The following is a 14,111-nucleotide window of genomic DNA, read 5'->3' as shown; positions in this document are numbered from 1 at the left end:
CGAGAAGAAACCAGGCTGCTCTTGAAGAGCTGTGTGTTTAAATGTGACCTCTTAGCCCCGTCCCACTGCAGGTTTTAAGGGCTGGGCCCGCCCATCTGGGTGAGCTGTGGACTGGGGTGCGTGAGGGGACAGATGGTAGAAGATTCGTCAGGCACCAGGCCAAGGAGGGTGCTGGCCTCTGCAGAACGGCAGCGTCTTCTCAGGTACGCCTTCCATGGAAACCCGGGGCAGGAACAGATCCCAGCTAACCTGGGGAGACCTGGCCCACCTCTGCTTTTGCTGTTTAAAGGAGAAATGATCTTAAACCAGTCACACAAATCATCAGCATTTATTTCTTGGGTCCTAGGTGCCACTTATGTTGGTAGAAAGGGCAAAGAGTTGATCAGTTTTTGAGCACAAAACCCCTTCCCTAGAAGTGGGTCCGTGAAACCCCGCGAGGGGTCGCGGAGCTGCACAGATGGTCCGTTTAGCTTAGAATGCCTCCCCCCTCAAAAAAAAAGTCAGCTTCCTTCCTCTCTGCTGAAAAGAGGTTTAAAGTTTTTTAAAAAGTTTAAAAGTGTTTTTTAAAAAAGGGCTACGAAGGTCTTGACCCCGAAGGTTGGGCTTGGAGGAGGCGGGGCAGAGCTGGGCCATGGTTGCTGCCCAGACCACCTATGGAGATGCGTTCCTGGGGGGCTGCTCACCCAGGTGCCCGCTGAATAAATAATGCCCCGCAGCTACAGGGTCTTGAGAGCGTGCCTGGACCTGGTGAGGAGGTGGTGGGTGAGTGGAGCCCGAGGGCGTGGGGGAAGGGTTTTCCCAGGGTAGGGGCCACGGCGGCCTCCGGGGGTGCCTTTTCACTCTGGCCTGGCTTGCCTGGTACAGGGGCTCAGAGAAGAGGCTGCCAGGCCCATGCCGGGGCTCCCTGTCCAAGTGGGGACAGCAGGTCTCTCTTCTACTCTCCATGGGCAAGGTCAGACTCAAGACGAGGTGGTCCCATCGCTGCTCTCGGGCTGCTTGCTAGCTTCCTTGTCTGAGGTGCCTGCCTCTGTCTGTCCTTCTGAAGACAGAAAAGAAGAAAATACACAAATGTAACGCACAGAAGGCCTTCGGAAAGGATGCCGCTGAAACAGGTACAGTGGATGAGGCCTGGGACATGGACAGGAGCTGGAGTAAGGGTGGCGGTGGCCAAAGAGACTTTAGCCTCTTCTCTTACAAGTTAATTTTTATAAAGAAAATGCAGGTGGTGCCTCTAGTATAATTAAGGTCAATGAAAGGCCAGGCTCGTGCACGACTGCTACAAGACTCACTGAAGGGCTGCTGAGGACCAGGAGGTCTGTGTGGGTTCTCCAAAAGGAGGGAGCAAATGTGAAGTCCCGGCTCGGAACGGGCTCAGTGAGTGGTAGTCCTTCTCTGGAGACAGAGAAGGGGCAGAGAACAGGCTCGCTCAGGGGGAGTACCAGGGTGTGGCTGTTTCACTGTGCTGTGTCCTTGCGACACCAGCGCCACCTCCCAATAAGGCCCCTGTCTTTTGCATCCTTAGACTAGAACCACCCCATCCTGTCCGGAGCACAGCCTGGAGATTATGATTAGGGTCATGATCTAGATGAGAAAAGCCAATGTCTCTCCCACCGAGTTGAACTTCAGCCACAAAGCGGCGCTCTCCAGGGTTTATAACGGCTGCTGTCCTCAACACTGCTGCATCCTGCCCGCTGGCCATCCGAGCAGGTGGTGGTAGCCGGCGGGGCAGCCAGAGCACAGTGTGGGAGTCTGGGGCCGGCCCCCAACACCCCCGTCCTCAGTGGTACCTGCAGCAAAAGCTTGGGCCCTGAGGGTCCTTCTGGCCTTCTGGAAGCCTGGCCTAGTGTCTGTACCTCGGGCAAATTTCCCAGGTTGTGATGCCTGATGTGACCCTGAGCTTCCTGCCCTGGCAAGCAGGAACATTCTCGTTAGATTCCCTAGATTCTCCGCTCTGCCGTTTCTTTGCTGTGGGACCTCAGGCAATTCATTTAAAGTGAGGATGGTGACATCTCCACCTGTGTGTGACAGAGGTGTAGGGCCACAGGGCACAGGGGAATTCTTCACCCAGTGGTAGCACTTACTCTGTGCCAGTCCCAGCTCTCTCTTGCCTGGGGGAGAAGTTTCTCGGGCACTTTCTTCACCAATCAGTACTCTTGGGATTCCCTTGGAGTCAGTTTCAGGGCTCAGTTTGAAAATGTTTCACGGCCAGAAAATGCTGGGCACTGTATTCCTTTCTTTATCTCTTGTCTGTTTTTCTCATTATCAGGCAAAGTAAGGAAATGTCCTCCCCACATAAAGCAGGAAAGGCAAAGGCTTGTGTATGATATGCTTAGGAAGCGTTAACGGACGCCACAGGCCACAGACAGGAAGGCTGGTGGCTGGGCCTTCAGAACAGGCCAAGGCCAAAGCCAAACCTCCACTTCCATCGACCTGGGCATCTGTCGCCTGGGCTATTTTAAGCAAACAGATTCTAAGCGAGGCCTGCTGGTCAGAATCTTTGTAGACCCACTCCCCTCAGTGAGTCTGGGGGCTGAGCCCCCAGGTCTGCCTATGCAAACAGCTCACTGCAGGGCCTACGGGAAGGTTCGTTGGCCAGGCTGGCCAACACTCCAGCATGACTGCTTCACTTCCTTGCAGTGAACACTGTTCTTTCCTCAGGTCCCCCTTTTAAATGTCCATCACCCTGGCAGGCAAATGTCCTAGACCCAGAGGACTCAGACACTTCAAGGATTTCAAATCAGAGGAAACAGGTACGAGAAGGGCCTGGGTCCATGGATGGGCACTTACTACTCTGGAGGTAGAAGGAGACAGAAAAGCGTTGACTAGAGCTGAGGATAAGGATGCAGAAGCTGTGAGGACGCCCCCTGGCTGTCTGCCCACTGAGGGAGCAAGGTGTGCTGGCCAGTGAGTCAACAGCCACTGACTGTGCAACCTCTCCCACCTGCCCAATGCCACCATGTACCCCGTATGTGAGACACAGATCCAGGCAGGAGAAGAGGGCCGCTGTGCTCAGCGGGGTTATGGAGGTGGCTGGGAGCAGAGGGGCCACCTCTGGCTTGAGGCTATCAGGGAAGGCTTCTCAGCAGAGCAGTCTGGGTCTCTAAGAGTGAGCGAGGTGAGCCCCCCCGGCAAGGGGAGGGCAGGAAGAACTAGCCCCAGGGAGCAGCGTGTTAAGGCTCATCTGGAGCTGTTGGGAAACAGTGGTGCCTTCCTCTGGTGCTGAGGTGAGCTGTGAGAGGTGTGGGCCACAGGACAGGGGTGGGGTGGGGTGTGTGTCCTTGGACAGGGTGCCATTCTAATGGTGTTAACTTGCTGGTGACCCTGAGCAAGCTGCCCAGCTTGTTGGGTCTGTCTATAACAGGAGAGGGGTGAGTCCATGTCCCCACAGTCTGTTCTGTACTCCACGTCACTTCTGGCCAACAAGCACCAAGGGCTCTGGACTGAAGGCTACACCGGGAAAGTAAGATGGTGGCCCTCCAGCTGCAGTGTGCTGTAGGAGGTGATGGGGTACAGACACTGGCTCCCTGGAACTTTGGGGACAGGGAAGAGAGGGCTCTACCCAGTGCGGGAGGGTCAGGGAAGGGTGTCCAGAGGAAGGTGCCAGGGCTGATGAGCGGACTGAGCAGAGGAGAGGCCACTAGGACAGGGAGGGAAAGGACGGCCCCGGCACTGTAGGGTTTGGTGGCTGGCTTGCTATCTCCTCCAATCATTCATGCAGCCTGTGGTCCCAGGCACCTGCTACCTGCCAGCGGAAGAGAAGGCCCCTGCTCTCCTGGAGCTCACATTTAAACACATGACACCTTGTCAGAGTGACAAAGGTCAGTGACTGGGGAGGGGCAATCACTGTCAGGGCAAGTGCCTCTGAGTCCAGCCTGAAAGGGGAGATGGCAACCCCAAGACTGGATGGGAAGGTTCTAGTAGAGGAAACTGACACAAAAGGCTCTGGACATGACAGGCCTGCACCCTGACAGAAACAGCAATGGTGGGTATGGCCAGAGGACAGGAGGTGAAGGGAGAGGAGCCCCCGGTGAGAGCCCAGAGGTAGGGCAGGGTCTGACCCCACAGAAGGCCCGGTGATGAGGGGCTTGGCAAGAGGCAGGAGGGGACAGGATGGTCTGAGTGAGTCTTGCTGGCAGCTGGCTGCCAGGGAGTGGTGCAGGGAGGCTGTGGTGCTGGAGGGAAGCCGAGGGACCCGGGCTGCGTCTGTCTGGGAGGAGAAATGACAGGCCCTGTGGATGGACGGCAGCTAGGAAAGGAAGGAGTGCCGGATGCCCGACCCGAGAGTCCTCATGGCTCGAGATGCCGTCGGGGCCTGATTTACAGGGGGCAGTCTATGACTTGGAGGACAGCTCCGGGGCCCAGAAGAGGGACTCTTGTGTGTAGGAATGCTGAAGACCCCTGGGTTCTGACCTCCCCCCTGAAGCGTCAGCTCGCCCATGTCTCCAGCCAGCTTCCTCACGCTCACAGCCTCAGAGTCCCCCTGGATGTCAGGGACCGCGTTCCGACGGCCTGTCCGGTCACAGGAGATGAAGTCCGAGTAGGAGGACTCGACCTCCATCACGCCTGTCGCATTGCTCTTCAGGCCTGTGGGCAAAGGGGCAGGAGCACAGAGGTGAGGCTGGGTCCATCCTGCAGGGAAGACTCCACTCCCGTCCCCAGCATGGATGGCTTTTGACAAAGTGACTGTTTCTGCCGTGATCACCGAAGACAAAACAGCACAGAAAAGAATGAAGAACAAAATAAATCACCCATAATTTCATACCCAGGAAACCACTAGCACCAGTTTAAAGAACATCCTTTGTCCTTCCTCTGAAGTTACTGATAAACATCTAGCACTGGCTGGGTGAACAAGTGAGCCACGTCCCTGCCCCGCAGGAGCCTACAACCCGCTGGGGCCGCGGCACATTGCCTAAGTCACCCAAGGAACTCTCCAGGTGCTGGAGTGACGACCAGGGTCTAGCCAAGGCTGGGGATTAGGAAGTGACGTTTTAGATGGGTGCCAGGGAAGGACAGGTAGTCTCTGGCTAAGGAGTTGAGGGGAAGAGCACGGGTGAAAGCTCGGGGGAGGGAAGGGTATGGGGCGATGGAAGAGCCGCAAGAGCCGCAGGCTCAGGTGTGCTGGGCGAGGAGCAGTGACCCCAAGGATGCCGCTGGGCTGGGCTGGGGCCAGATCTCCTTTGCAACTTGACGACTTGAGTTTTGGCCAGGCCACCAAAGCTCAGATCTGCATTTTCAAAAATGCCTCTGGCAGCCCGGCTGAGCAGAGCCCAGAAGTGGGCAATTTGGGGGCTCCTGCAGAAGGTCAGGTGTGAGAAGACGGCCAGTGGAGATAGGAGGAGGTGGTGCAGATTCTAGATATAATTTGGAGGTTAAATCAATAGGACCTGGTATCTGAATGGTGGGGAAGCGAGCTTTCTGACATGACTGAGCAGACAAAACTGTGGTTTATGGAGATGAACAGCACAGCAGAAATAGTCTGGGGCGAGATGGTGGAGTGAAGACTGAGTTCTGTTGACCACACCGACCTGGAGAGGCCTGTGAGCCCTCAAAGGGGAGAGGTAGAGTAGGTGAGTGGAGGGAGGGGCTGGAACTCCCAAGAGGGATAGGAGGTGGCATGGGGAAGACAGGAAATTCGGAGTTACTGTGATAAAGAGCTCTGGTTGCTGATAATACAGCCTAGAGAAAGGAGGGGACTACAAAGAGCCACATATGTTTTTAAAAGCTGGGGGATCATACCATGTATTGTAGTTCATAGCCTGTAGAAGACTCTAGAACATGTCATTAAGGTTCTCCATAGGTGAGTTTTGTACATGTGTCCTTGGATGTACTAAGACTTGATCGGTCCTCTAGAACTGAACATGGAGGGGTTTCCAATTTCCTGCCATTATAGACAGTACAAGGTCTTCATGTAAACCTCCGTGCCTAGCTCTATTAACTTCCTTAGAGTACATTTCTAGAAGCAGAATTGCTGGGCTAGAGGGAAGGGTGAGATGATTTTTAAGCCACGTTGTTTAGACACATTTCCAAGTTGCCTTTGTGAACAGCATAGGTCTTTATGACAATAAAAAATTAAGGGGTAAAAACTTATAGATTCTGTACTATTCCTATTTATATTCCCACGTTTACCATTTATCTGCACCCTTGCCAACAATCACTATTGTGATTATATAAACAATGTTCATCTGCTGGGGGCCATGAGTATCTCTCCCTGAGCGTTTCTGAGTTTCCCAAGGCAATCAAATCATACCAGATGGACGTGTACTGATATAGCAAGGTTTCTGAGATAAACTGCTAATTGCAAAACCACACGTAACATAGAAACTAGTTTTTGTGGGGAAAGAGCAAATACAAGGGAAAAAAAAAACCCCCACACCTCATCAAGTGTGCTTCTTTGGAACTAAGGGGAACTTCTAAGTCTGTATTTTGGTGATTGCAGAAGTTCTTATCAGCCCAAGCTACCGTGCGATGCTTTTGGCAGAAGGCTCCTGGGTGGGCTCGGGAAGGGCCGAGGCACGTGTGGAAGGGTGGGCTGCCGGTGTGGAGGGCTAGCCCCAGGCTACCCACAACACCACTAAAGAATACAGCAGGGGCCTTCAGCATGCCCAGCCCCTCTCCTGGCCTCTGTACCCCGGTCTGTAAAACAAGGCAGGGCCAGAGCCCGTCGAGGGCAATGCCCCCAGGCTCCAGCAGAGGGTGTGCTCACACCACTTTTCTTGGTTGCCCCAGTGCTTAGTCTTCTCAGCAAAAAACCCAACTCAACGCTCTCTCTCGGAAGCCCCGAAGAGATTCCTTTGCAGGTCACAGAAATCTCACGCCTGCACACTCCTCTTGGGAAACAGCTCAAAGCTTCAGAACAAAGGAATGGCCTGTTGTAATAACAAAATTTATGACACTTCTAAAAACAATAAAGGTAACATTTACCACGTGACTCTGCTTTCCTTAAGTCACTTACTAAACAGCCCTCTGAGGTCAGTGAGGTGAGCCCATAACTGTGACTCAGAAAGTCTTAGACCTAAAGCTCATCCTCCATGTTACATCTGCATCTGAGGGGAAGGGACAGACCCTGCGCAGTCCACGCCGGCTCCCCAAACTCTGTCTCCTCAGCTTTTCTCCAACTAGAATGTCATGTCCATGAGAACAGGGATTTCACCACTCCAGATGCAAAGGCTTGACCCTGGCAGCTGGGCCAACACACTCTGTGCTCTATCCTTAGAGTCTTAACCAGTGCCTGGCAAAGAGTATGTGCTCAATAAATAGTTCTCAAATTTGTATCTACCTATCTATCATCCCTCCATCTCTCTCTCTCTCTCTCTCTCTCTCTCTCTCTCTGTTGGTGGGGATGATAAAGTGACTCCGGAGGCCTGCTGGGAAAGGCCTCGGTCCATTGTAGACTGAGGGAATGTTCTTGTCCGGTATCCTAGCATCTGATACCACTGTGGGATGGAGTTACATGCTACATCTAAAAGGCCAGCTTCCTGATGGAATACACACCCTGGGGCTTTTTGGCTCCTGCCCTTGCCTGGCCGACCTTACCAGCTGCCCTGTGCGGGGAGCTGATCCTCCTGGCTCAAGAGGGAAGTGTGCCAAGTACAAAGCCCAGTCCTGGAAAACAGCAACCCAGCCAGCAGGCTCCAGCCACCCCTGCCCTGTCCTGCTTCCCTAGGAAAAGAGGATTCCAAAGCCACTGTAGGGTTTAGTCTGGGGAGCCCCTGGAGCCACAGCACAAGTACACAATTCCATTTTTCTTCAACATTTGAATTCTTGCTCTCTGCTCTTTATAGTCAACAGCAACGAGGAAATGAATCCTTAGAGTTGGGATCTGAGTCAGAAAATGGTCATTATCAGACTGCTTATGACAGTAAAACCACCAGGACGTCTCTGGAGAGTGATTTGATAAGATGCATCGAGAAACCTCAACTTTTGGGCGCCTGGGTGGTTCAGTCTGTTAAGTGTCTGACTCTTATTTTGGCTCAGGTCATGAACTCACTGTTTGTGAGACAGACCCTTGAGGAGGGCTCTGCGCTGACAGCGCCTGCTTGGGATTCTCTCTCTGCCCCTCTCCTCCGTGCACTCTCTCTCAAAAATAAACTTAAAAAAAAAAAAACATTTTTCATATCCTTTAGCAACTAAGTTCATAATTGTTCTAAGAAAAAAAATCCAAGTTGTAAGTGCAGATAAATGTACAATGATGTTCATTATGGTATTTATAATAGTCAAAAACTAGGACACTGAAATGTGCTCCTTTATGGACAACAGAGAAATATATACAATTATATAAATATTTAATTTATCACCAAATGAAATACATGTCAGGCATTAAAATGTCTGTGAATATTTTTAGGAGACATGGGAAAATGTTCACAAGTGTTAAATGAAGAAAAAAATTATATCACATATTTAAATTATAATTTAAAATCTTATATTTTTCACAGTGAAAGCATTCACTTTATTTTAAAACTGTTCCCTTTCTGAATACGTGTGCATGTAGTATAAAACTCAAAAAGGACATACACCAAAAAGAATAAAATACTAGGAATACACTTAACCAAGGAGGTGAAAGACCTGTATTCTGAAAATTAGAAAATACTGATAACAATAACTGGAAAATGACACAAATGCAAAGACATTTCATGATCGTGGATCGGAAGAATTAATACTGTTAAAATGTCCCAGACCACCCAGAGCCATCTACAGATTCAATGTAATCCCTGTCAAAATACCAACAGCATTTTTCATAGAACTCAAATAATACTAAACACTAAGTAATACTAAAATTTATATGGAACGAACAAAAGACCCCAAAGAGGCAAAGCAACCTTAAGAAGAACAAAGCTGGAGGTGTCACAAACCCAGATTTCAAGAGACTACAAAGCTGTATAATCAAAGCAGTACAGTCTTTGTACATAAACAGACACCTACATCAACGCAACAGAAGGAGGAGCCCAGAAATAAACCCATGCTTATGTGGCCAATTAATCTATGACAAAGGAGACAAGAAAATACAATGGGGAAAAGACAGTCTCCTCAATAAGTCGTGCTGGGAAAACTGGGCCACTCTCTTACACCATACACCAGAACAGGCTCAAAATGGATTAAAGACCTCAATGTGTGACCTAAAACCATGAGAGCCCTACAAGAACACAGACGGTAATCTCTTTGGCCTTGCAACATTTTTCTAAACATGTCTCCTAAGGCAAGGGAAACAAAAACAAAAACAAACCGTTGGAACTACATCAAAATAAAAAATTTTGTGCACAGCGAAAGAAACCATCAACAAAATGGTTATTTACAAATGATGTATCTGGTAAGGGGGTAATATCCAAAATATAGAATTTATCCAATTCAACACAACACACAAGTGATCCAATTAAAAATGGGCAGAGGACCTGAAACCACAGCACTGATTACAGCTACAAACCCAACAAACAAACCCAAAATCTTTATATAGCTAAAACTTTTTCTCTTTTCATTGAATATATGGTATTCTGTGGTCTCAGTGTTGTAGACTGATTATTTCCCTCTTGATGGACTTTAGGTGTTTTTTTTTTTTTTTTAAGTAATCTCTACACCCAAATTGGGGTTGAACCTCCGACCGCAAGATCAAGAGTCCCACACTCCACCAACTGAGCCAGCCAGTGCCCCCCCCCTCCGGGTTGTTTCCATAACAGACCTGCCACATTCATTAAAGGATCCGTGATTGGGGTAGGGTAGTAAGACGCTGCCAAATGTGCCGCCATAGTTAACTCCCATTGGGCATGTATGACGAACACTTTGTTCCAACACATTCTTATCAACACTGCCTTTTTGTCTTTTTTCCCCTCAGTCTGAAAGGTGAAACAGTGGTTGGCTGTTTTAGCTTGTACTGTTCCTGTGAGTGACGCTGACCATCACTCCAAATCACTCCATGTCTTTCCCATATGCTGTTTATTTAAATCCTTTTGCCCATCTTTCTATTGGATTGTAGCCCTTTTTCTTATTGATTTGCAGGTGTTTGTTATATATTAAGGAAATCAGTCTTTTTGCCTTAAGAGCTTGTCATTTATTCTATGGCTTTATTTTTGGTATTTCTTCATAAGCACACAATTTTTTTTTTATTCATGTAGCCAGACTGATCCATATTTTATTTTATGGTTTCTCGGTATAACATTCAGAAATGTCTTCCCTGCTCCAAAATAGTAAAGAATTCTCCCTTGTTTATTTCTTATACTTTCATGGCTTTATTTTTCACATTTAAATCTTTGCTTGATCTGGAATTTACTCACTCTAAGGTGTAAGTTAGAGATCTACCTTAATTAATTTTTCCACTTATCTCAAAACCTTCTGTGGAATAATCACACTGAAGGGGATCCCAGAGCTCATCTAGGCAAGCCTCTCACCAATAGCTGGGAAACCTGAGGCTCAGAAAGAAAAAATGACTTGCCTAAAGTTCTTGCATCTAGGGGTCCTAACTCCTGGCCCAGAGCTCTTTCTCCCACACCACTCTGCCCTTCCGGGAGCCTCAGTGACACTGCCAATCTCCAAGGCGTGTGTGTGGTGTGGTGGATGGCGTCTGGAACAAACGTGTGGCCCACGGTCCCTACTCACTAGCTCAGAGACCTTGGACCTTTCCTTCACCTCTCTGGACTCCAGTTCTTCCTCAGCAGTGTGGGGGTAACAGTAACACCCTGCTGATTAGGGGCTGTTGTGAAGACTGAATGATACAGTGTGCGCAGAGTGTGATAAGGAACATGCAATGAAAGAGGCATGCAATTAATAAGCCATGAGTATGGCCTGTTTTCATTGGGTGCCTTATCAATAAAACTGTCTTTTTGACATTTTTATTCAACTTCTTTATTTTTACTAAACTATGTTTAATGGTGCATCAAAGGCCGAAAACTTATACTTCCTTCTTTTGTTCTTTATGGTGCTGAAGGGAATGAAAGTTCCACACCAGTAGTGGCCCTGGCTGGCATGTATACTGCTGTATGAATATTCGATGAATGAGTAAATAATAGACGATGTTCTAGATTCCAAGGCAGAAAGAGCAAAGGGTGTGCAACCCTGCAACAGAACAGTGGCCAAAGGTCTGGTTCAATCTCTGTGCTATAGGGTGTCTCTCTCTCCCTCCCTCCCATCCCCTCCAACTTCCTTTTCCCCCATCTGAATATAACAAAGGATGAAATATGATCTCTACATCTCTTCCAGTCTGGACATTCCCCACCCCCAACTTTCTCTTCCTTCTCTTTTTCTTTCTCCTATTCATTCATTCATTGTTTACTGACCACCTTCTATATGCCAGGCATTGTGCCAGGTATGGGATATATATTGGAGACTAAAAAGACATTTACAATTTGAGAAGAGAAAAAAAGCATCGAACAGGCGAATAGATTTGTCACTGCAGATAGTGATTAAGTGCAATGGAAGAAGAGAACAGGGTTCTCTGCATGCGGATGGTTAGTTAAGGGTTATGTGGTCAGGGAAGACGTCCTTAAGCAGGTGACCTTGTGCTGACGTCTACAGCAACGTGGGATCTGGGCAGAGCACACAGCCGATCTGGGCCTACAGCCATCTAATGTCTCCTCACCTCAGCACTAGCCCCACGAGGTGCTCAAGTGATGCGGCTCCTCCGCTACTCCTCATTTTCAGATTTGGGGGCTTTCATGGGGTCTGGTCACTTATAAGGCACCTGACTCCAAATGCTTAGGATGGAAGGGAAGACCCTTGTACTTAGCTTCCCAGACCCAGACCCTTGGTAGCCTGGGGTCAGAGGCTCTTGCGGGGGCTTGCTCTAGGCACTGTCAAGCTCCCCACAGGAAACCACCTTCTCCCTTTAGTTCTTAACACTGCCCCCAGCCCTGTAAACGGAAGAGGCCCTGGGTCCTGCCAAGAGCTACATGGTCTGTTCCAAGTCTGCAACTATCAGTCTTCATTGCTCAGGCAGATTCCAGCACAACTCCAGATTGTTTTCCAAATATACCAGAAAGGTCATTTCCTGTTGCTTTTTCTCTTTTTAAAAAATTTCGTATTTGCAGAGACCATACACAAAGAAGCAGACCCTTTTGCAAAGGACACAGGGCACAGAATGAGACTTGGTCCCATGGGAGAGGTCTCCTCAGGGATGGGGAAAATGTTCCTGAAGGCTTCTCTGAGGGAAGAAAGGGCTGTGGAAATCTGATGGAAATACCAGGGCCTACTCTGCTGCCATTCCTCAGATTCAAAGAGAAGCAGCTCTTCCCCATGATGGGCAGCCAGGACCAGAGGCAGTGAGGCAAGAGGGAAAGTCAGGGCCCCAAACTAAGCATATTCCCAGAACCTGAGAAGGGGCAGGCAGCTGAGTCTGATCATGTGAGGCCTGCACCCGGGGGCAGACTGGCACCAAGCTCGACTCCAGTGCTGTAGGGGCACACCTGGAGGGAGTCACTGGGGACAGCCCTCCTGCCAGGGCCACGCCTGGCGCCCACTCACAGAGCAGCCTGTGCACCCAGAGGGCCAGAGCCATGCAGTCCCAGGAGCAGGTGGCAGAAACACAGGCTTTGGGAGGCCCCTCAGTGAGGAGGAAAGGACAGGCAGGGGGCTGAGTCACAGTGTCCTCAGTGACCTCCTGGTGGCCAGTCCCCATGGGCATCCTTTTTCTCAGATCACCATCTTCCAGGGGTGTCCCCTAACCTCTCGGGTCAGGCCGTAATCTCTTCCACACAGGTGCCTCCTCTGCCAGGGACTTTTATGTTACAGGTCCCCCAGCACCAGAACCAGGGCCTGGCCTGGTCCTCCTCTCTCTCCGTTGGGTCCCTGGAAGTTCTGAACCCTTTCCCTTTAGAGTGTATGTTGGTGACTCCCCATGTAGCCGGAGGCCACTCTCTAGAGCTCCAGAGCTGCCAGTCGGACCGCCTACTTAGCATGTCCTCTGGACAGCCCACTACATTTCAAACCTCACCCGTGAAGCCACAAGCCTGCCCTCTCTAGCCTTCTCCGGCTCGGCAAAGGCACCATCTGTCCAGGCTGCTCAAACTGGAAACCGGAAGGCACCCTGGGTTCCACTCATGTGCAATCCGTCACCAGGTCCCATCATTTCTACCTGTGAAACCCAGCTTGGCCCTGCGCTCCTCCCCTCTCCACGGTCCCCACCTGGTCTCTGTCATTCCTCACTCGTAACCCTGGTGCAGCCTCCTCACTGCACCCATGCTCTGCCCTTGGCCCACACTCTATCTTCTACACAGGCAGCTGGGGTGACGTCTGCAAATCAGATGTTGGGTCATTCCACTGCGTCATTCAACCTCCGATGCTTTTCCATTTCACAGCTGGGAAAATCCAAACTCAGGCCACCCGTCCCTGAAGTCCTGTGTTGATCTGGCCCTGCCCTTCTGTGACCTTTCTTCCCATTTCCACTGTCTTTTGACTCATTTACTCTTTAATTCCTCAGAGCAACTAAGTTCTTCCAGAATTCAGAGCGTTCATGAGACTGTTCTCTCTGCCTGGAATATTCCCTGTTTTTCTGCTCTCATACTGCTCGGCCATCCTGACTTCCTACTGTTACTCTGCTCTCTACAGAGCCTTGTACATGGATTCCTGGCTGTCTTTCACACTCTCCTGCTCTAGGACGCTGGCCAGAGGGCCCAGCAGGGCACGAGGCTCCCAGAGCCTCTGTGCTCACCACTGTCCGAAAGGCCCGGCCGAGCCGCTTGGGGTCTTGTGTATCGTGGTGGCCACGGCAAGGGCTGGGGGGTCACCAGCTTCTGCCCTGTAGCTGGGCAACTCATCTGGCCAACAGATTCGTCTTCTGGAAGACGGGGCTGTGCCAACTGCCTTGAAAGGTGGTTGTGAGGAATGACGAGAGCCACAGAGTCCTTGGTGCGTGCCAGGCTGTGCGCAAAGCACCTTACAGGCATTATCTCATTTAATTTCATAGCAGCTCTGTGAAGTGGAAAAGTGTTCTTAATCCTATTCCACAAAGAGAAAGCTGAGGTGCAAGAGGTTAAGAAGCTTCCCCAAAGTTATGAACTCAGAGTGCTGTGCTATTAGGCTATGAAACACAGAAATGAATCAGCACCTGCCTGGCATACGGTAAGGGTTTGCTAAGTGCTGTCAATTCTCTTTTCTCCCATCAGTCTCCAACCTCACAGTAAGCATTTCTG

General features: G+C 50.1%; 1 protein-coding gene across 4 annotated transcripts in view; it reads right to left on the bottom strand.

Moving 5' to 3' along the window:
- Positions 1–309: 309 nt before the first annotated feature.
- The window catches only part of PKIG (cAMP-dependent protein kinase inhibitor gamma), a 99,013-nt gene continuing 85,211 nt past the window's right edge, over positions 310–14,111 (bottom strand). For all 4 annotated transcript variants that reach the window (XM_029918471.1, XM_029918469.1, XM_029918472.1 and 1 more), the window contains 2 exons: positions 4,411–4,584; positions 310–1,039 (listed from right to left, as the gene is read on the bottom strand). In XM_029918471.1, the coding sequence (XP_029774331.1) occupies positions 960–1,039; positions 4,411–4,558 (228 nt within the window). In that variant the 5' untranslated portion in view covers positions 4,559–4,584 and the 3' untranslated portion in view covers positions 310–959. The remainder of the gene's footprint in view (positions 1,040–4,410; positions 4,585–14,111) is intronic.

Source organism: Suricata suricatta, chromosome 12, assembly GCF_006229205.1.
Source record: "Suricata suricatta isolate VVHF042 chromosome 12, meerkat_22Aug2017_6uvM2_HiC, whole genome shotgun sequence".
Taxonomy (NCBI): Eukaryota; Metazoa; Chordata; class Mammalia; order Carnivora; family Herpestidae; genus Suricata; species Suricata suricatta.
The sequence above is the reverse complement of the archived record's forward strand: the minus strand, read 5'-3'. Positions and strand labels throughout refer to the sequence as shown.